Below are 19,713 nucleotides of genomic sequence, written 5' to 3'. Positions count from 1 at the left end.
CCGGGCCTCCTTCCCCGCAGCACGGTGAGCCTGCCGGGGCCTGCCCGGCCCGTGCCAGCTGCTTTGTCGGGAAGCGGCCGTGCCTCTTTGTCTGCCGCCTCCGAGCTGGGGATGGAGAGGAGGCGAGAGCAGTCCCCGGGCCGGTGGCACACAGACGGTGCCAAGGACAAACCCGCGGCAGCGGGCGAGAGTCCGACTGGGGACCGTGCGAATGAAGGCGGAGGGCTCGCGAGTGCCCGGCGGTGCTGCAAGATGGGGCCTGCCGGATGAACTCCTTGCGGATCGGCCTGCTGAAGGAAAGGAGGGAGTTGTTACAGCAGTCGCAGGCTCGGGCTTGGCGTCGCCTGACACGCCGGGGAAACGCGCGCCGAGCGAAACCGGGTCGGGGAATGCTGGATGCGGGCAAACAAGTTGTCGCCAGTGGATCCCGGGAAGTTGCTCTTAGTGCATAATTGCTGTTGGAAGGTTTGCGGCGGGCCCCGTTCAGCTGCGATCCCACGAGCTGCCCGCAGCAGAGCAGGGGTTCGGTTTGTTGGGGCCTCCGGAGGGTTCTTCCTCCTGATGGCAGGGGGACGTGTGGTGCTGCAGCCCAGGGACTGGGCTGTGTCCATTGGAGTGCAGTGAGAAGCTGGAAAGTGCAGCGAAGAGCCAAGGGCTCGGAGGCGGCTGGGGAAGCCCAGATAGTAGCATGGGTCCAAAGGATGCCCTTCATCATCACCCAGGCAGGCGATGGGTGAGGCTATCTCCAGATCCTCCCCCTTGATGAGGAGGAGGTTTCTCATTTTTTAGGGTTCTCATGATAGACGGAGGTAGTGCTCGAAGGGCTAGGTGAGCTGGAGATAAGCCTGTTAAAGCTAAAGCCATTTCCCTGGAGGAGCAGTGGAGCATCCAGCACAGGGAGACCTTCTGCTGGGCTCCTTTTCCAGCTCTCGTCTGCTGCACTGGGCAGTGGGAGGGTTCCCTGCCCGCAGCATGGCTGGGTTGCTTGCTGTGTCCTTTGTGGAAGTGGCCCAGGAGGACCGAGGGTGGTTGCTGGGAGCTTGCTCACACTTGTGATGCCTGTGTCAGGGTGTCCTGAAGCACATGGCACCGGGTGGATCGTCATAGATTTGTGCAGTCCGTGGGATGGGCGGCATCCTGTGATGATGTGCTTAGGGCACGCTCTGCAGCAGCTCACATTGCGTTATCAAATGTTCTGGGGGTGGTGGGAACTGGCACAGGTCCTCCTCCCTCTGCTTGGTCCCTGTGCTCCATCCCCCACATCTTGAGCAAGGGACAGACTCTTGAGATGTGTCTTCTGCCACGCGAGGAACAGCATTGCCAGGATTTCCCTCCGTGCATGTGAGACAGATCCAGCCTGTCCTTAGTGAGGGACCCCCTCATGGCACCACTGTGCCTGAGCCCAGGTGACACCTTTCTTGTCTGCTGTGGGATCTCCTCTTTGGGCCATCCCAATGGGGGCAAGAGACCACCACACGCGCATATGTGGCTCCAGGTTTGCCAACATGCTTAGGGTCAGCTCTGAGATGTGATACTCCTGATGCAAAGCTTTTGCTGGGAGCACAGGGTCAGCACCGCAGCGTGTGGGAATGGCTGGCCAGGAAACTCCTGGGCGTGTGTCTTTCCTGCTAGAGCCTCTCAACTGAGTCATCCTGTGAGATGTTGTGCTGTTTGTGCTGGGCTCCCCGCACCTCCTGTGCCCTGGGTATAACTGTCCGGCTCCCGGGGCAGGGAACCAGGCCCTTCTTCTATGGCCAACGTTTGTTTTGCTTTTGGGTTTGGCTTTGCTGCCTGCCAAAAGCTGAGCTGTGTGGTGATCCTCTTGGGGAAAAGGTCCCGGAGATAAAATGAGGGAAATGTTGCACCCAAAGGAGAGGATGAAGTGGGTGAAGTTATAACTCAGAGTGGCTCCAGTATAAGGTGCTGCGTGTGGAAGAGCATCTGAGCTGCTGTGCTGGTGTCCTGTTTCATCTGAGCCTGCTCTGCATTGATGAGGTGGGAGAGGGAGGCTCTGGGAGCAGTGCCAGCAGCAAGCCAGGTGTCAGGCTATCTAGTAAAACACATCTAGGAAATGGGGCTTGTGGCAGGCTATAATGCAGGCGGGTTTGGCAGAGGAACAAGCAGGCAACCCCTTCCTGACCCTGCTGCCGCTGCAGAGCCGGAGAGCTCATTGCAGGGGGTGAGGGAGTGTTGGGCATGGTGCCTCTGATAGCACAGAACCTCCCAGGGACTGCGGGCAGCCGAGCAGCTGCACGTTCCCTGATGACTGCTGAGGTTTGCTCTGGGGATGATGCTCTGCTGGTTATGGGAGAGCTGCCCCTGGGTGAGCACGAGCTACCATAGGAGCCCTGGAGGGAGATGGGTGATGGACAAGGCACCGAGGAGCTGTGGGGGTGTTTACAACTCCAATTCCTGTCCCCTCTTCCTGCTGTGTTTTGTTGCTCCAGGCTATTGTCACTTTTCACAGGAAGGAAGAAAGAAGTGTTTTGTTTTAAACCCATTAATCGGAGAGCAGTCTGGCTCTGCCACTGGCTGTGGTGGGGTGGCAGATTGCACCTGTGAGGACAAACCTTGAGCTTGTTGTGTTTTCCTTGTGAAATCGTACCCAGGAGGCTCCTGGTCCTATTTCCTGCTGACTCTTGGTTGTTTGGGGTTCCCCTCCTGTGTCACTCGTGATATATGGGGATGCTACAGGGGCTTGAGAGGGAAGAGAAGAAGCTATAGGCTGCTTGTAGTCCTTTTGCTGAGAGATGCCTACATGCCTACAGTTGTGCCTGCAGGAGCCCTGACAAATAACCAGTGAGCTCCCAGTTTCACCAGTGCCTACCAGTTTCCCTGAACTGGGTCTCAGGCTGTCTCAGAAAACATAGCCAAGCTGAGAGCCCTACTTTCAGAAACAACCTTGCTGGGGCATCTGTATGGGTGCTCGTGGCTTTGCTGGTGCCAGGCCACTGCTAACAGAGGAGGCTGGGCTGCCTTCTGCTCTGCTTGGCTCCGACCCAGCTTCTGGGACAAAGGCTGGAGTGTTTCCACTGCTGAGAGCTTCGTGCGGATGCCTGGAAAGCCGCAGGCTGCCAGCACCTGCTCTGCAGGATTGCAGAGCCCACTTGGAGCCTTCCTCCGAAAGGGACAGATGGAGTGGCAGCAACCCAGGGCTCCTGCTGCCAAAACTTGGAGGCTCATCTGTCCTCATGGAGCTTGAAGTCCTGGCTGCTGCTCTGGGTGCTCCTCGTGGTGAGATGGTGACATTTGAAGGGGCTTCAGCTGGTCCCTTGGAAAGGCAGGGAATGGCCTAACCTTTCTCCTGTCCTTCCCTTTTCCAGCTGGCTGTCCTGGAGGACTACGCAGACCCCTTTGATGCTGCGCAGGTGGCTGGTAGTCAGGCAGGGGTGGAGAAGGTGACAGAGAATGATGGGTATATGGAACCGTATGAAGCCCAGAAGATGATGGCTGGTAAGGTGGAAAGCTCTGTGCAAGGACCACTGCACTTTTCCATTTCCTGCTGCTCTGTGAATTTGGTGGCCACTGCTCTGTTCCTTGCAGCCTGTGCTGGCACCACGTCTTCCAGAGGTGGCCAGCAAACCCAGTGGATGGCTGCAGAGGAGCACAGCTGCTTTGCAGACAGATTTTCACAGATTTACATGTGTGATAGGTTCACCATAGGCAGAGCACTTGCAAAGGCTACATGAGTATTAAAGGCCCCTCAATACTTCTGCTTGCAGTGCTGCTTGTGAGGCTGAGCCAGGAGAGACATGACATTTGATGGGTCTGGCATAGAGCAAGATGAATGTGGAAGCTATTTAATTTGGTTATGGCTGTTGCAGAGAATGCCGTTGTCTGCTGCAGCAGCAGGGTACCCCATGGTTTTGTTTATGGCTTGAAAACAGACGAGGTGAGAGCACATGCTCCCAGAGGCATTGCTCTGACTGCTGCAGTGCACGCAGGGCTGCATGCTCCAGGCTCTGGCTCTGCTTTCCTGTCCTGTGGTTTTCCTGGAGCAAATAGTTTCTGTAAAGCTCATGCAGCTTTTGGAGGACAGAGCTGCTTTCTTGGAAAAATCAGCATCAACTGTGAGTTTTCTTGTGTCTGTGGAGAGATTTTTGTTCTGCTCAAGAGTTGCACATTTAGTTAAACACTGCACTGTGGGGAGAGCAGGTATCCTGATGCTGGGAACTGTTCAGGACCCTGGTGTCCGGCAGCTGAGCTTCTTGTGACAGGCACTTGCTGGAGGTTTGGGCCCTCTCCATCACTCATGCTTTCTACCCTACATCACCCTCAGGTGAAACCAAACTCTTTTGTCTGGTTTTGGGAACTGTGGCCAAGTGAGAAGCTCACATTCTGTTCCATTTTCTGCTAGAGATCCGCCAGAAAGGCTTACGGGAGGCTCCAACCCGGCCACTTCACCTCTACGACACTCCCTATGAGCCCATCTCTGGAGGGCTGGATGTGGATACTGACCGCCCTGCCTGCCCCAGGCCTAGGGAATCTCGGTTGCCTGAGGATGATGAGCGGCCGCCAGAGGAGTACGACCAGCCCTGGGAGTGGAAGAAGGAGAGGATCTCCAAAGCCTTTGCAGGTGAGCTGGCATGGAGGCAGCTGGAGTTTTGAGAAGTGCCTACTGATGTCATGTAGCATTTTGCAGTGGGGAAGCTGGGATGATGGTGTCAGCTTCTGCATTTCTGTGCCTCAGGGAGTGATGTTTCACTTGCACAGTGGCTGTTTCTCTTCAGCAAGGCTTGTGGCAGCCAGGCTGGATGGGCTGGCGATGGAGCTGCCTTGGCAGCCTGTCCAGTGCCATCTCCGACTGCCTGACTGATCAGCATCTCTGGTGCCAGCTGACTCCTGTTTCCCACCCCAAGTTACAGGGCTAGGGCTCCATCTCCAGCCCAGGAAGAGCTCTCCTTCCTTGAGACCACCTTTTGCAGGAACGAGGGCTGGGCTGTCCCTGGCAGGCTTTGGCCAGATGAACGTCCATCCCCCTGACCTATTTATCCATGCTGCGGGATCGATTGTGTTTGTGTTTGTTAATGAGGAAATCCATGCTGTGCATTAGTGCTGGCTCCACTGCCAGCACTGGCTAATTGCCACGCTCTTATCTAGGATGCATTTGAATTGCAGCAGTGTGTGTCTGTGCTGCTGCTGGTGCACACAAGGCATGAGCCTGTGATGGCAGTGGAGAGGCATGGAGACTGGGGCTTGGGAGTGATTCACCTTTTGGGTGAATGTGACACTGGTGTCTGATTGTCCCTGTGGGTGGCTGGGATTTGAGTCCTGGCACAGCTGGCTGTGGGACCAGTGTCTGCAGCATCCTGAATCAAGGATTCAATTGGGCTGGGTTTGTGCTGAGGTGTCTATGTAGGGGATTTGCCCATTGCCCCTGGGTGGAGGAGGTGCATTCATACATTTGGCTCATGCATGGATGCTGCCCAGGATGCTCCAGGTTGGCTCTGAGTCTGGAGGGAATTCATGCATGGCAAAGCCAGTTGCATGTGTGTAGGATCTCAGGAGCATCCTGAGATGCTGGAATCTCCCTGCTGGTCCCCCTGTTGAGACACTGCGAGCTGCGTCTGCACTCCCTTCCCTGCTGCTGCAGACTGCCTGCAGCCACCTCATCATAGACTGCTTCTCCTACAGGAACCTGGCTGTCACCTGGAGCTTTGCTGGTTCTGGATGCTTGTCTGGGCAGCCAGCACCCTTTCCCCTTCCACCCCTCTTCCTCCTGTCACCTCCCTTAGCCCCATCTCTGCTGGTGGTGGCTGTGGGTCCCCTTGGCTGGCACAGGGCTCCTGGGAATTCAGTCTTTACCCTTACAGCTGCTGTTCTTCTCACTAGGTCTGGTGTTGCTGACATTTTTTTTCTAAGCCTTCTCTTTCTCTCTTTCTCTTACTCTCTCTTCCTACCCCTCCCTCACCCCTCCTCGTATCCAGTTGAAATCAAGGTCATTAAAGACCTGCCGTGGCCGCCACCGGTGGGACAGCTCGACAGCGGCGAAACCCCCCCGGACAGTGAGGCCAGTGCCTCTGTCCCCCCGCAGCACGGCCTGCAGAGCTACGAAGACGCCAACGGTGGGTGTCGCATGACAGCTGGGGTCTGGGGGCTGCGGCCAATGCCTGCTGGGACTCTACCAGCACTGTGCCACACACTGCAGGTCCCTTCCCTCCCCCCCCCGCTCCTCCTCCTCTTCCTCCTCTTTCCCCTTGGCTTGTCTGTCCCGAGCAGGATGCAGATGTTTGTTATTGCCTCTTCTACATCTCTGGTTACACGATACCTTTGTGCCTGTGGTGGTTGAGCTGCACCGGGGGATTTTTCAGTGGCAGAGTTACTACTGACTGTTTTGTTCCCTCCTCTTTGCCTTCAAATTTCCAGCATTTGATGTCCACTTTTACCTTTTTTTTTTGAGCATTTAGTTGATGTTTTCCTGTGACTCTTAATATGCAGCTCCCTTATGGGCACGGTACCAGCTAATTCAGATCCCTCCACTGAAATTTGGGGTTATTTTTTCCCCAGGTGCATTACTTTGTCATTTAGCACCACTCTGTTTCACCTGCCATTTCCCTGCCTTGCTGTTCAGTGGCAGGAGATCCCTCTGGATTCCCAGCTCTTGCTTTCATTATCCTGAAGAGCTCTGTCTCCCAGGCACGCTTTGTCATCTCAGGTTTGCCTTTCTGCAGAACCCTTTTTGTGCATGCTGGGAGGCAGAGCCCCCGCTAAATTCTCCTTGAGCTCTGCTGGCCATTTCAGTTACGGCAGCCAATGACTGCGGCTTCTCTTTTGACCCATTATTAATTTTTTAAGGACCTTGCTCTCTGTAGTAAGGTTTTTTACAAGAGCATCATCTAAAGGGCTTCTGTCAGAACCCACCCAAGCTGTCCGGAATGGGCTGGCCTTGCTCACATGAGACCAATCTGTGAGACATGACTTTGCAGCGTGCTGTGCCCACCCGTGCATCACTAAGGCTGTTCCTGATGGATGCTGCGATATGCCAGCTGCGGACATCTGATTTCCTTGTCTGCAGTTACCCAACAGAGCTTCGTACAGACCCCGGTGGCTCCCCACGAGGTTATGTGTGACGGCCGATGTTGCTTCACAGGGATACCCTGCAGCAGTGCGGCTGCCCCACGTGCCCTGCTGGTGAGGCCACAAGCTGAGCTCATCCCAGAAAGAGAAGGGCCTAATGGAAAACTTCCTGCTTCTCTTTGTACAACGAATGCAGGTGTCACATGCAGAACTAATAATTTGTTTGCTGCATGGCCTCCTCCTTCCTCTGTCGTTTGTTATCCCCATGGTCGCTCTGAAGACATCAGTTTGTCATTTTTCCTGGCTGAAGCAACACAAACGCTCGTTTTCATTTTGACTCGCTTTGTTGTGTTAAGTTTATCTCGACGGAGTTTTGTGTTATTTTCTACAGTCCCTGTCTGGAGCTGACTTGAACTTCTTGAAGGATGTCTTCTCCATCCTGGGGACTTGTTTTTAATATCCTGTTTAATCACGTGCATGCCTCTGCTGCTCTCTGACAGACACTATGTATTTCTTCTGAGCCTCTAATATGATGACTTTGCGCTGCTAGCAAATGCTTCAGCCTTCTGATTGTCTGACTTTTTAATGATTGCCCTAATTTTTTAAGGTGATGAGTTGAAATTGAAGCCTCTATAGCCGGCTGCTACAGGCAAGGGCAAGCCCATGTAAAAGCTGAACCTCTGCAGAGCATGGCAGAGACCTTGTGCCCCAGCTCCTCTTGGGGAAATTTGAGCTGAGATGTTTGCAGAGGACTGAAAAAACTGTGTTGGTGAACAGGGAAGCTTATCCGGAGGGCCGGGTTCGGCACACCCACCCTTGGGGCAGTTGTGCTCTGCAGCAGCAGCCGCCAGCAGCTCTGCTGATCAATAAGTAATTTGTGTGAGGGGGCTCGCTTGGCAGGAGAGCAATAATGAACTCTCTGGAGGAGGGAGAAACAATATTATTAATGCTGAAATCATCTTGCACGGAAATAACATTCAGTGGGAGGCTGGGTCCCCAGGGCACGTCTTGGTTAATCCCTCTCCTGCTTCTTCCTTCAGCTCCATCTTCCTCACTCCTCTTTTCTTCTTTTCAAGATTGGAGAGCCTCTCAGTACTAATTCTCTTGGTGGAGATGCCTAACTGTATGCTGCAACCACTAAATCTCGTTACATTAGCAACACCCGTAAGCTCTCTGAGCTTATGAAACCTCCCTGGAAAATATTTCCAGGGACTGAGGCACGGTGAGAACCCCAGTCTGCACTGAGTCCTGGAGGTGGATGCTGCATGGAGCTGCCCCATGCTGTCCTCACTTGGAGCGTGGGGATGGGGCAGTGAGAGGGACCCAGTGCGATTGGCATGGCTCTGGCTGTCTCTGCAGCCGCCTTCTGCATAGGGAGAGCTGGGTTTGTTTGCAGTCTGTCAGTCTGTCCCTGCCACCACTGTGATGTCCATCTGTTCTTGCAGGGCCATCAGAGGGGCTGGGCTATGGCCGCACCTCACCCTGCAGGGAGGAGAAGGCCAGGGCTGCCCTCAGACATGGTACCAGCAGCCTCAAGGGCACCAAGGCATTGAGCACGGAGCCTGGTCCCTTCATTGGGGAGAGGATTGACCCTGCGCTGCCCCTGGAGAGCCAGTGGTGAGTTCCATCTGCTCCAGGTGGCTCTTTTGTATCCCCATCGCTATCTTCCCCTCACTTTCTTCCCCAGCATTGTATTTCTGCCACCTGCTACTTGTCCCCGCTGCCCTCCTTAGGCTATCCCCGTCCCCTGGCACTCTCTGCCACCCACACCCCTTACCCCCAGCATGGGGACTGGCACTGCTGCTGCCGCGAGGCTCTGTGCTGCTTAAAGCATGCATGTAGCCAAATCCCTCTCCCCCCCGCAGCTGGTATCACGGGGCCATCAGCCGGACGGACGCAGAGACGCTGCTGAGGCTCTGCAAGGAGGCCAGCTACTTGGTGCGCAACAGTGAGACCAGCAAGAACGACTTCTCCCTCTCCTTGAAGTGAGTGAGCCTGTGCAACCTGGGGGGCTGCAAATGGGGCCGTGCTGCACTGTCTTTGCAGCAGAGGTGATGCCGTGCATGTACCCTTTGGGAGCTTGGAACAGCACACTCCACAGGGCTGCTCACGGACAACAGCAGGGCTTTGGAATACGAGATCTGCCTTTCTTTGTGGAGTGGCACAGGCTTTTGACGTTTGGTTTGGTGTCTGGCAGAAGCGTCTCTTGGGAAGACTTCCAGAGCTAGAGGCACGCTGCTTTCCCCTTGGCAGTGCTTGTAATCCCTCAGACGGATAAAATGATGTGCCCTATTACTCATTTGAATGTGTGTGATTACAGCTTCCAGCTCTGGCTTATTGCTGCCCCTTCTTGTAGCTGAATTTCATGAGAAAATAAAGTCTGTACGATCCTGTTATTTATGGAAATGTCCCCAGCCCTTCTTCCCCAGCCCTCTTAAACGCTGAAGCCATTCCTCAGCCACATGGTAGAGAGGGCACTGCAGTGCTTTGATTTCTCAGCAGGGAAGCCTTGCTCCCACAGCATGGCTGGGTTTCTGCTTGGGTCTGGGGGGATCTTTGCACCTTTCCCAAATTTTCCACGTTCTCTGAGAGCCAGAACTGCATGAAGCATTGAGGTGCATGTGCAGAGCTCCATGCCTAGCTCCTTGGGGAGTCTTGGGGAAGTCTGAGCCCGCAAAAACAAAGCTGCTTCTGTCCTGAAGATGATGATGGATTAGCAAATATTTCCTTATCCTTCTGCAGGACTAGTACATTAGCTCTCTTCCTGGCACACAGGAAAAAAGTATTGAGCACTTTAGTCATCCCTGCCTGACAACAGCTCAGGTGTCCCTTTTCTCAGTATACCCAATATTTTCCCAGTGGTCTCTGTACCTGCATTGCTACGTGGTAGATTCAGCCTCCCCCGTTTATTTCCCAGTGCCACAGTTGTGAATTAGATTGCTCCATCTCTTTTTTTTTTTTTTCCCCTTTTTTTTTATTGCTGCCTTCAGCACCAAAGTGGGGCAGATGTTCAGCTGGAAAAAAAACAAAATAATCTGTGCTTCCTCCTATGCTTGTAGCCTTTAGATCAGACAGCAAACCTCTTGCAAAAGCTCATCACTTTCATTTCTTTGTCGGAATTTTTACTGATGCTTGAGTTTTCTCAGTAGTATTTCCTTGCCTTGGGGTGAGCTCTTCTGAAGCAACAGCTTCTGCTGATCAGTGAGTTGTGTTGGAGGCCATGAGATGTCCTCTCAGCCACCAGTGAGCCATTACATGTGTCTGAGAGGTGGCATCGGAGTTGGTGGGACTCCCTCTCTCTCCAGCGTGGGTACTCCCCAGGTCAGCTGAAAAGCTCTGATACTGCATATTTCCCCATTTTCATTGCTTCCCTACAATTCAGTCATCTGTTTGGATTTTTTTTTCCCCCGAGTCTCAGGGCAAGAATGGCCTTCTCAAATGGCACACATGGGTGGGATGTAGCCTTGCAGCTCTGTGCTTCTGCCCACAGTAAGCTGCATCCCATCCAAGAGCTGATCAGGCAGTGTCCAAGGTCTTCATCTGCAGAGACCGCAGAGTCTCAGGAATGTGATTTTTACTGTGTTGCCTTTCTCTATAGAGCCTTTTTCAAGGAAGATCCCTTGGGATGCTTTTTATATAGTTCTAAGCTGCTTGCCTGCATCTATCTCTCTCTCTTTTTTTTTTTTTTTTTAAACTGTTTTTCTGGACGAAGGAGGAGTGACTGAAGAGATGGCCTAAAAGTGGAGCTCTGGTGCTGATCCCCAGCAGTTCTGTGCTGCCTTAAAGGAAAATGTGCACAAAAGAGAGCAGCAGGAGCCTGCCAGGTAGCTGGGAGGTTTAACCTTTCCATGAGCACTCTGGCATTAACTGCTCAGAGGATGAGTCACCGGCGGCTCATTCCTTCCTGGGAGCATCTGAAGCTGTGGTGTGGAGGCTGGAGGCTGTAGGTGCCCGTTGCGTGGTGCAGAGGTTGCAGCAGCTGCTGGCTGTGAGTCTGCTGGCTTTTCAGTGTGCTCCCTTGAGCATTTCCAGTCTCAGTCACATTCCTGAGCTTGCAACATAAACTCAGGGAGCAACTGGGGCAAAACCCACCTCGCTATGGACCTTGTGTGGCAGCTCTCCTCCAGCACTTATCCTGCACTGAGCCCTGTGTGTGCTCCCAGACAGCCCTTTCCCAGCGGGGTTGGCTCCCTGCTTCTCAGCTCCTAAATGGATTGCAAGCCCATTCTGCTAATGCAGCTGCTCTGTCCATTATGGGCACTGTCTCCAGCCGGGGGGATGGGACTGGCCTGCACAGCACTGGATACGGCCTCAGCATTGCTGATGAGGTCCTGTCTGCTTTTAAGTCATCAATATTTTGCTGTAATGTGCATTCCAGACGCTGCAGACAGGCTGTGGCTCTCCTCAGAGACGCAAATTAATAGCAACAGGGCCATTAGCCCGTCACTTGGAATCAGTGCTCACGGCAGTATCTGCCTGCGCAGCCGCGTGTGGCTCAGTGCCTGTGCTGTGCCAGGAAATGGCCTCGCTATGCTGAGCGGGTTTTATGGGGCCTGCAGTGGTGGTGCAGGGAGGGGGGCACAAGCCCCCGTGTGGCTGGTCCCAGCCTGAAGGAGGAAATCCTGCTTTGCTGCAGCAAGGCTGGGGATGCACCAGCCTGACTCCTCCTGGCGTGGCTGCTGTGTGAGCTGGTGTGGCTGTAAGAAGGGCTTCATCCCCACTGGGCTGAGGGCTGCAGGACTGGAGGGCGATATGAGAAGGGCCATGGCTGCAGGGGTGGGGGTCTGGGGACTGCTGTCTTCTCTAACCCTGCCTCTGTCTTTCCTCACAGGAGCAGCCAGGGCTTCATGCACATGAAACTATCCCGGACCCAGGAGAACAAGTACGTGCTGGGTCAGCACAGCCCGCCCTTTGACAGCGTGCCAGAGATCATTCATCACTACGCCAGCCGCAAGCTGCCCATCAAGGGGGCTGAGCACATGTCCTTGCTTTACCCGGTGGCTATCCGCACTCTATAGCTGTCACCATGCACGAGCCGAGCTCGAAGCTGTGTGGACCTGAAGGTGGCCCATCTGCAGGGCCAAACGCTGCTGTAGTGGACGGACACCAGAGCAGTGAGCTGGGCACAGATGGTGTTACTGGGGACTTTGGCAGCTGGACTCCTCATCATGCTCTCACCTGGTGTTTCTGTGCGCCAGTGTGCCTGCTGGGATGGCAACAGGGAGAAGGAACTGAGTGGGAGCATCCTTTTGCTGCCCTCGTCCCCTTGGGAAGGAAGAAATGGAACTGGTGCCTCGGAGAGGACATGAGGGGAGCAAGGTGCAGGAAAGGGGGGAGGAAATATCCTGGGATGTCTCCTGAGGGTACCTGGCTCTGCCCATGTCCTGCGCAACAGAGAGGACACCCTGTGCCTGCTGGTGAGGAGGCCGGTGCTGTCACAGTGAGGCACAGAGGGGTAGGCTGCTGGGGCTCCCACCCGTGTGGGTGCTTGGCGCTCCTCGCCTTCATTTGCCAAATGTACATAGGAACTGGTCAGAGCTGCGCATGCAGCACCGCTGCAGAATAAAGCGATGGATGCACGGTCACCTGCTCTGCAGGGACTCTGTACCCTCACCCCAAAAGCTGGGTGGGGAGCTGGCACGACAAAACTCTGCTAAACAGCAGGGAGGGGATTTTATTAAGCAAAATTACTTCATTTTTCACTCTCGCGTACAGAGACCTGAGTGGTTCAGCACAATCATCAGTGACACAGGACAGAAGACAGCTTTCATGTCCTGAGGGTGTCTTTGAGATCCTTTATGGGTGGCAGTAAGCTGGGTTTGCCTGTTATGCCAGGCTGAGGGAGATGCTCTTGAGGCTCTTTGGCATGTTTTGCTTCACCTCTTGTAAACCTTAAGCAAAATCCTTGAATTTCACAGGTTTGTTCTCTTCCCCTGGATGTGTAGTGGCTCTAGTCCTATTTGTCTTCCGGACACCTTGTCTCTGGGGCAGGTTGTTTCTCTTCTTCCTATGTCTGAAATTACATGCTCCCAGGACAAAGCTGATCCTGCTCCTTTGCTGGGATGGTGGAGATGGTCCGTGAGGACTTTGTGCAAGCTCTGAGATTTTCTACACTCAATCCATAGCTGAGGAATTGCTGCCTCAATGGCCTGTCACGGATTTGGGCTGCTGTGGGGGCACAGGCTGCATGCTGAATGAAGCCTGCAGAAGCCGTGGTACTTTGTTCCCCGATGTTCAGCCTCCACCACTCCTTAAAAGGCTGTGGTTTGAGCTTGTCTCGGGCATTTAGTGTCTCCTTACAGCAGTGTTTGGCTGCTGGCAGCCCTTGGCTGCCTCTCCCCAGCCCAAAGAGGCACCTTGTCCAGTGGGGATGGAGCGACTCTGGCTGGAGGGTTTTTCTCCTGGTACTGCTTCTGTGAGTACCAGTGCATGCAAAAAGGGTTGGAGGTGCTGGAATGCATCTGCAGAGATGCTCTTAGGTGCCCTTGCTGCATTGAAAAGGCTTTAACAGGCTCTTGCTTTGTCTTGCTACTGCCTTCCTAGTGACTGTCAAGAAAAGCAGAGGCCACTTGAATCCATGCAGTCAGGGAAGAAAAGTACAGGAGAGCCTCACCATGTGTTCTGGGTTGTTTTTCTCCCTTGAGAAATGATGGCAAAGAGCAAAGTGGCTGGCAGCTGCCTGCACCAGCGTCCTGACAGTGAAATCCCACCTATGTAGCCTGGCTGCATATTAGGTGTCTCTGCCATGCACAGAGCAGCTGGATCTGGCTTAAAAATTGGGACAAGGTGTGACTAGGCTGGTGTTTGATGGACACTCATGGGCACATATCTTCTGGCCCTCCCCTCCTCTCATTTGCCCTGGGGATTTTTGACTCTTACTTCAAAAGTCTGATTGTGGTGGGGGATTTTGCCTGCATTGTTCCGCCTGATGGCCTGCAGGAAGATGCTCAGGATGGAGTAATGCTCATCTTCCCCAAGCCAGCCTGCTCAGGGGTTGGACCTGAACTTCTCAAATCAAACAGATCCATGCAGGTCCTGCACATCTAGGGTCTCATTTAGGGGTTCCCACAGAAAGTATATTGCTCTGAGCCTGGCTCTGGGTCTGGAATACTGTTGCATCCTCTGATCCTCAGGGGCTTCCCAGAAAGTGTAGATGGATTGAACCTCTCTTCAAACGGTACTTACCCCTGTGTTTGCTCTTCTGTGAGTGAAATGAGTGTTGTTGGGAAATAATAGAAGGGCAGATGTGTAAGAGGGCTAGTGTAGTGGTGGGATCCCCATTCATGAGTGAGCTCAACTCCAGGGTGGACAAAGACCGGAGCAGCCCAACGTGGCTTTGAGATTAACCCCACTGAGGGCATGAAGGTGGTCAAGAGACCTTTCTTTGTAGCAGTTCCCAACCCACTTGTTGTTCCAGCAATCCCCCACACCCCTCAGCTGCCTCTGTTCTCCATCCCTCCTCCCGTCAGTGAAACAGCTCTGCCATTCATTGCCTGATCTCTAGTTCCTTGCTAAGCCCTCCATAATTGCTAAACTACTTTAGCATGCTGTAGGCCGTGACAATGAAGGAAAGAAGTTTGTTTTGTAATTGGATTAGTGCTGCTGGGAACGTGATCTTGCACAGAGGTCAGGTTGGAGCTGCACAGCCCTGGAGCCCCATGCTGCTCTGCCTGGTTGTGGGCCAGCTTGGGTCTATGCTTGCTCCTGCACAGGACTTTGCTGGCCAAAAGACACAGCACTGCAGGAGGAAGGCATCCCAGAGGGGTGAAGGGCTGATTCAGGGCTGAATTTGAGCCTGCCTTCCTTGGAAATGGGAATGTTTGCTGAAACTCTGTTAGCATCTGCAGTGTCCCTTGCCTGCTAGGAATGAAGTGGTTTGGTTAGGGTCACGCTTGATGTGGGCTTCATCACCTTTCCAAGCATGAGCCCTCAGGGCTCCTGAACACCAATAGCTGATCCTTGTGGGTTTGGGTAAAACCCATGTAGGCAGTTGTCCATCATTGATGCCCCCTCCCTGCCCCACTGGCCTGCAGAAGTCCTGTTAAACCTAAGCCTGGTGATTAGATTAAACCCCAGCCCTACCAGTGATGCCTGAGTTGCTTGGATGTTTCTGAGAACAGTGCCCTGAGTCCTGTCTCCAGCCACAGCAATCTCCAGTGATGTAGGAGAAGGATCAAACAAAACCTCAGCTGCCAAAGTTTATAGCAAAGTGGAGAAATTTGTTCCCGACCCCTGCAGGCTACCAGCAAAACGTGCAGTGTAGCACATGTGTTGTGCACACATAGCACGCACATAGTGTGGCTGAATACCTCCTTTCAAATCTCGTGGAGACCAGCGTGTTTGACGCAAGGGGCAGCTTCAGCTCCTGATTCAGAGACCACCCTTGCTCATTTCCTTTGGTATACTTCCCCAGCATCATCTCGAAGCAGTTTCTTGCTCCTGGTGCCCTCTTTGAAGACCATCCCAAAACATCTGTGCTCATATGCTTCCACCTAATTTTCAGTCTACACTTGTGATGAAATCTCTCATTTGCACAGTTTTGGAGGGCTGTCTTTAAAGCAGCATGCTTGGGCAGATCTTTTGGGTGAGATCTTCCCAGTGCCTTGCTATTGATGCAGCTCTGTCCCTTTTGAAAACAGCCTCACTCTCATCCCTGAACTGTTTGCTGTTGGTATTCATGGGGTCACTCCATACTAGAGGTGGAGAGAAAGTCCTAGAAATACCTCTTTGCTCTTTGCTCAGAGACACCCTTGTTAATACAAACTATCATTTACTTGATTAGCTGGTTCCTCCACTGTAACCATACTCACCACTCCCATCATTGGAAATTGGTTCCTGTTTCTTCAACCAGCCTAAATGTGCTGCATAATCTTGTCTAAGAAGTTACTTATGAGAGAAGATCATTAAATTAAACTGACAGAATGTATCTGTGATAAATCGTTTCCATTTGCCTTCCTATCTTGAGGCTGGATTTCCTTCAAAACCTGCTCAGAGCCTCAGAAGTCTGTATGTTTGAATCTCTTTTTTCTGGGGGGCGTGTCAGCTGAATTTGCTTGCTGTTTAAGCTCTTTTCATGTTATCCTAAATCTGGTCCTTTTTTCACACTGATATAACCGTGCTCCTTTCCTCCTTTATCTCATGCAGTACTTCCCCGTTGACCCTCATCTCATGCACTGGCAGTGTGTCCTCACCTGGTGCCTGGGGTGCTGTCCCTCACGCCCTGCTCAGCCTGCTGACCCGCGCAGCTACGAGCCTTTCATTTCCAGGATAAAAGTATGCATGCTGAATTTTTCTCCATTAAATGGCAGTGCATAGCAAGCCCTGTTTGTGCTGGTGTGGGACCAGCGGCTCTCTGCACATGCACGTCCTCTCTCGCTGTTTGTGTTCGGGGTAGGCTTGCTGTGCAGATACAGTGCACTGTGATTTACTGCCCATATGCAGCATTACAGCCTCTCTGTGCATGCACAGCATGTCCTGATTTACTGCAGGCATTAATGGTTACCTCTCGGCACATTCGCAGCTCGTCTGGTTTTATGCCCGTGCTCAGTGCAGTCTCTCTGGTGGTGCACAGCCTGGTCCTCTCTATACGCTAGGTTCTTCTACCACTGCCCCACTTGCTGCTCACACATGCCTCTGTCTCTCTCCAAGGGCACAGTCTGCCCAACTGGCCACTTGCACACAAGGCGGTCTCCAATTTGCCGCACATGCAATGGGTGGGCGCTCCGTGTGGCGCAGCATGGCCTCCGTGTGCTCACGACATCCTGATCTATAGCATGTGTTAGTGGCAAGTCCTGGTTTCTCATGAAGTGCCGTGCAGCCCCTGCACAGGCGCAGTGCAGTGCTGTTATCTGCATGTGTGCAAGCACTGTCATTGTGTTCTGACATCTGAGCACCCCCTCCTTCCTAATTTATGGTACAGACTGCAGGCTCTGTGCTGCGTGGAATTCCCTTTGCTTTCTACGCATGGGGGCTGTCTGACCCTCCTCTGCCCATGGCCATCTGTTCTGTCCTGTATAACTGTGCCTCACAAGGGCTGAGATGCAGCCTTGCATAACCACCGTGGGCTTCCTGGCTGGTGTCCTGTGAATGTCATTTAACCAGAGCTCCAGGTGCCATCTGGATTACAGCATCTCTGGTGAAGTCTTTCCAAAGGATATTAATGGGCTGCCAATGACTACCCCCTACCCTTGGCTTGGGAGAGCAAAAGGGGAAAAGTGTCCTGTCAGAGCACACAGAAATGCTTCAGAGGGCAGAATGGATTGTGCACATGCTCAACAATGTTGACTGCTGTCACTTGAAGACTGCAGAACGTACCCATCAGGCTCACACCAGGGAAAGTGAGGAAGCAGCTATGGCATACAACTGCCTGTGAGGGAAGTATGGGAGAGTCAGGGTCTCCTATCACTTGCCCTGGGAAGGCTTGTAGTCCTGGTTATGATACTGGACGACAGCATGTGCAGAGAGCTGTCAGCTGGAGGGGACTGGTGGATGGGTGAGGAGGGGAGGAGCTGTGTCTCCTGCAGTTTGTTGCAGGGAATGTGGATTCTGGTTTTACTCCAGAAAGCAGCACATCATACACCAGAGCAGGCAAGAGACTAAGCACAGTCCTCAGTGCAGTCCTTCCAAAGGGTCTCACTTAGTTGAAGGTCTCTCCAAAATCCATCTTCGGGCTCTGTGGCTGTGGCCCTTCCTGCCTGCAGACTGTATGGTAATTCTGGCAGTTCTTACTGGCAGTTGCTGCTCCTGCTATCAGTATTATGATAATTGTCCCTGCTGGGCTGGTCCTGCTCAGGGCCATTAGCAGCAAGATCCTTTCGTCAAAGTATATCTCATTCCTGTCTTGGCAACTACAGTAAATGTCTGTCTGTTACTGAGGCTGAACGTATACAATGGCACCAGGTTGGGTCACTCTGTAGTGGGGGCTGATTTTGATATGCTTGCAGGGTTCTGGGCATGTGGAATATTCTCCCCCCACTCTGCCATCTGCAGTGCAGCTGCTATGCCTGCGGTCTCTGCCATGCGGAGAGCGGAGCAGGTGATCCCTCCCTGGTGGCAGAAGCAATGCTGATTTCCATTTAGATAGAGGAATTTCAATCTCAGCTTGATGTCTCCTTGCAACTCAAGACCCAAATTTCCAATTTGCTTCATTGTGTGAAGCCAGATGCTCTCTGCTGGCTTGGGAACTGAGACATGTTTAAGGTGCTGTACCCTAGCACAAGAGGACAGTCAGCGATTGTTTATCCATTTTTAGCTTCCCAGGGCAGCTTGCACATGTGGCTGCATGGCTCCTGCCACACACTGATATCCACTGCCCTGCCTAGGGCCCAAAGCACCTTCCCCACCTGCCAGCCCCCTGACCTCACCCTTGCCCAGAGTCAGGATGGAGTGTCATAGCCTCATGGGGAATGGCTGCAGGAACTGCACTGAAGTCTTGGGACATGCTCACCAGCAATGGAGGATGCCTTCAGGAAGGCTTTTGGTGACCAATGGTTCATTGTCCGGGTGGAGAGTGGTGACAAACGGTGTCCCTCAGCAGTCAGTCCTGGGACTGATGCTGTTTAGTATCTTCCTTAATGACATTGACAGCAGGATTGAGTGCACCCTCATCAGTTTGTGGATAACACCAAGATATGTGGTGTGGTGACAGGCCCAAGGGGTGGGATGACAACCAGAGAGATCCAGAAAGGCTGAGCAGTGGGCCCAGGAGAACCTCGTGGGGTTCAACAAAGCCAAGTGCAAGGTCTGCACCTGAGTCAAGGTAACCCCCATTACCAGTGCAAACTGGGGGATGAAAGGACTGAGAGCAGCCCTGCCAAAAAGGCTGCTGGACATGAGCCAGCACTGTGTCCTCACAGCTCAGAAAGCCAACATATCCTGGGCTGCATCAAAAGAAATGTGGCCAGCAGTCAGGGGGGGATCTGTCCCTCTGCTCTGTGCTGAGAGACCTCACCTGGAGTGCTGCATCCAGATGGGGAGATCTCAGCACAGGAGAGACATGGAGCTGTTAGAGTATATCCAGAAGAGGGCCACAAAAGCGATTCCAGGGATGGAACACCTCCATATGAGGACAGGCTGAGAACTGGGACCGTGCAGCCCAGATAGGAGAAAGCTCCAGGGAGTCCTGAGGGCAGCCTGTCACTAAAGTGTCTAAAGGGGCTGTAAGAAAGGAGGAGACAGACTGTTTATCAGGGTCTATTGTGACAGGATGAGTGGAAGCGGTTTCAAAGTAGGAGAGGGCAGATTGAGGTTGGATATAAGAAGTTTTTGATACTAAGGGCAGCGGGGCAGTGGCACAGGGTGCCCAGAGAGGCGGTGGTGCCCCGTCCCTGCAGACCCCCAGCGCCAGGCTGGGGCTCTGAGCACCTGATGTGCTGTGGGAGCCCCTGTGCACTGCAGGGAGTTGGACCAGATGACCTTTAGAGGTCCCTTCCAACTCAAACGATCCTGTGATTCTACGGTTTTATTAAAGCTGCTGCTCAGGAGCAAGGCGGTACCTGCCCCCGAGGGGAGGCAAAGTCCAGAAGACAGCATGCCAGCTCAGAGCCCGCTGCAAGGGAGACCAAAGGGAATTCCAGAGAAACCTTCCAGTTCTCCATGAACAGGGAACGCAGGAAACGGTACGCAAATCGCCTCCGGGAGCCGGCAGGTAACCGCGGGCTGAGGCGCGGCTGCCGCCTGTCGGCTGCGGGAGGGACG

The 19,713-nt window shown here is 53.4% G+C and overlaps 2 protein-coding genes across 4 annotated transcripts in view; one reads left to right on the top strand and one right to left on the bottom strand.

Annotated features, from left to right (window-relative positions):
• Nucleotides 1-1,062: 1,062 nt before the first annotated feature.
• Nucleotides 1,063-15,954, top strand: SHF (Src homology 2 domain containing F). 3 transcript variants are annotated; one of them, XM_010717108.3, is made up of 6 exons: nucleotides 2,141-3,453; nucleotides 4,358-4,576; nucleotides 5,928-6,065; nucleotides 8,463-8,634; nucleotides 8,883-9,002; nucleotides 11,849-15,954. In XM_010717108.3, exons 1-6 carry the CDS (start codon nucleotides 3,420-3,422, stop codon nucleotides 12,033-12,035), a joined length of 870 nt encoding a protein of 289 aa, XP_010715410.1. In that variant the 5' UTR covers nucleotides 2,141-3,419; the 3' UTR covers nucleotides 12,036-15,954. The 3 variants fall into 3 exon arrangements, with proteins under 3 accessions (XP_031411096.1, XP_010715410.1, XP_010715411.1); XM_031555236.1 differs by lacking the exon at nucleotides 8,883-9,002 and having other exon boundaries at nucleotides 1,063-3,453; XM_010717109.3 differs by lacking the exon at nucleotides 5,928-6,065 and having other exon boundaries at nucleotides 2,144-3,453.
• Nucleotides 15,955-19,164: 3,210 nt separating this feature from the next.
• LOC100550402 (olfactory receptor 151-like) overlaps nucleotides 19,165-19,713 on the bottom strand; it is a 17,578-nt gene continuing 17,029 nt past the window's right edge. Inside the window, exons 3-4 of the mRNA XM_031555186.1 lie at nucleotides 19,512-19,699; nucleotides 19,165-19,173 (exon numbers count right to left, since the gene is read on the bottom strand). Coding sequence (XP_031411046.1) covers nucleotides 19,165-19,173; nucleotides 19,512-19,699 — 197 coding nt within the window. The remainder of the gene's footprint in view (nucleotides 19,174-19,511; nucleotides 19,700-19,713) is intronic.

This window comes from Meleagris gallopavo, chromosome 12 (assembly GCF_000146605.3).
Source record: "Meleagris gallopavo isolate NT-WF06-2002-E0010 breed Aviagen turkey brand Nicholas breeding stock chromosome 12, Turkey_5.1, whole genome shotgun sequence".
Lineage (NCBI taxonomy): Eukaryota > Metazoa > Chordata > Aves > Galliformes > Phasianidae > Meleagris > Meleagris gallopavo.
The sequence above is the reverse complement of the archived record's forward strand: the minus strand, read 5'-3'. Positions and strand labels throughout refer to the sequence as shown.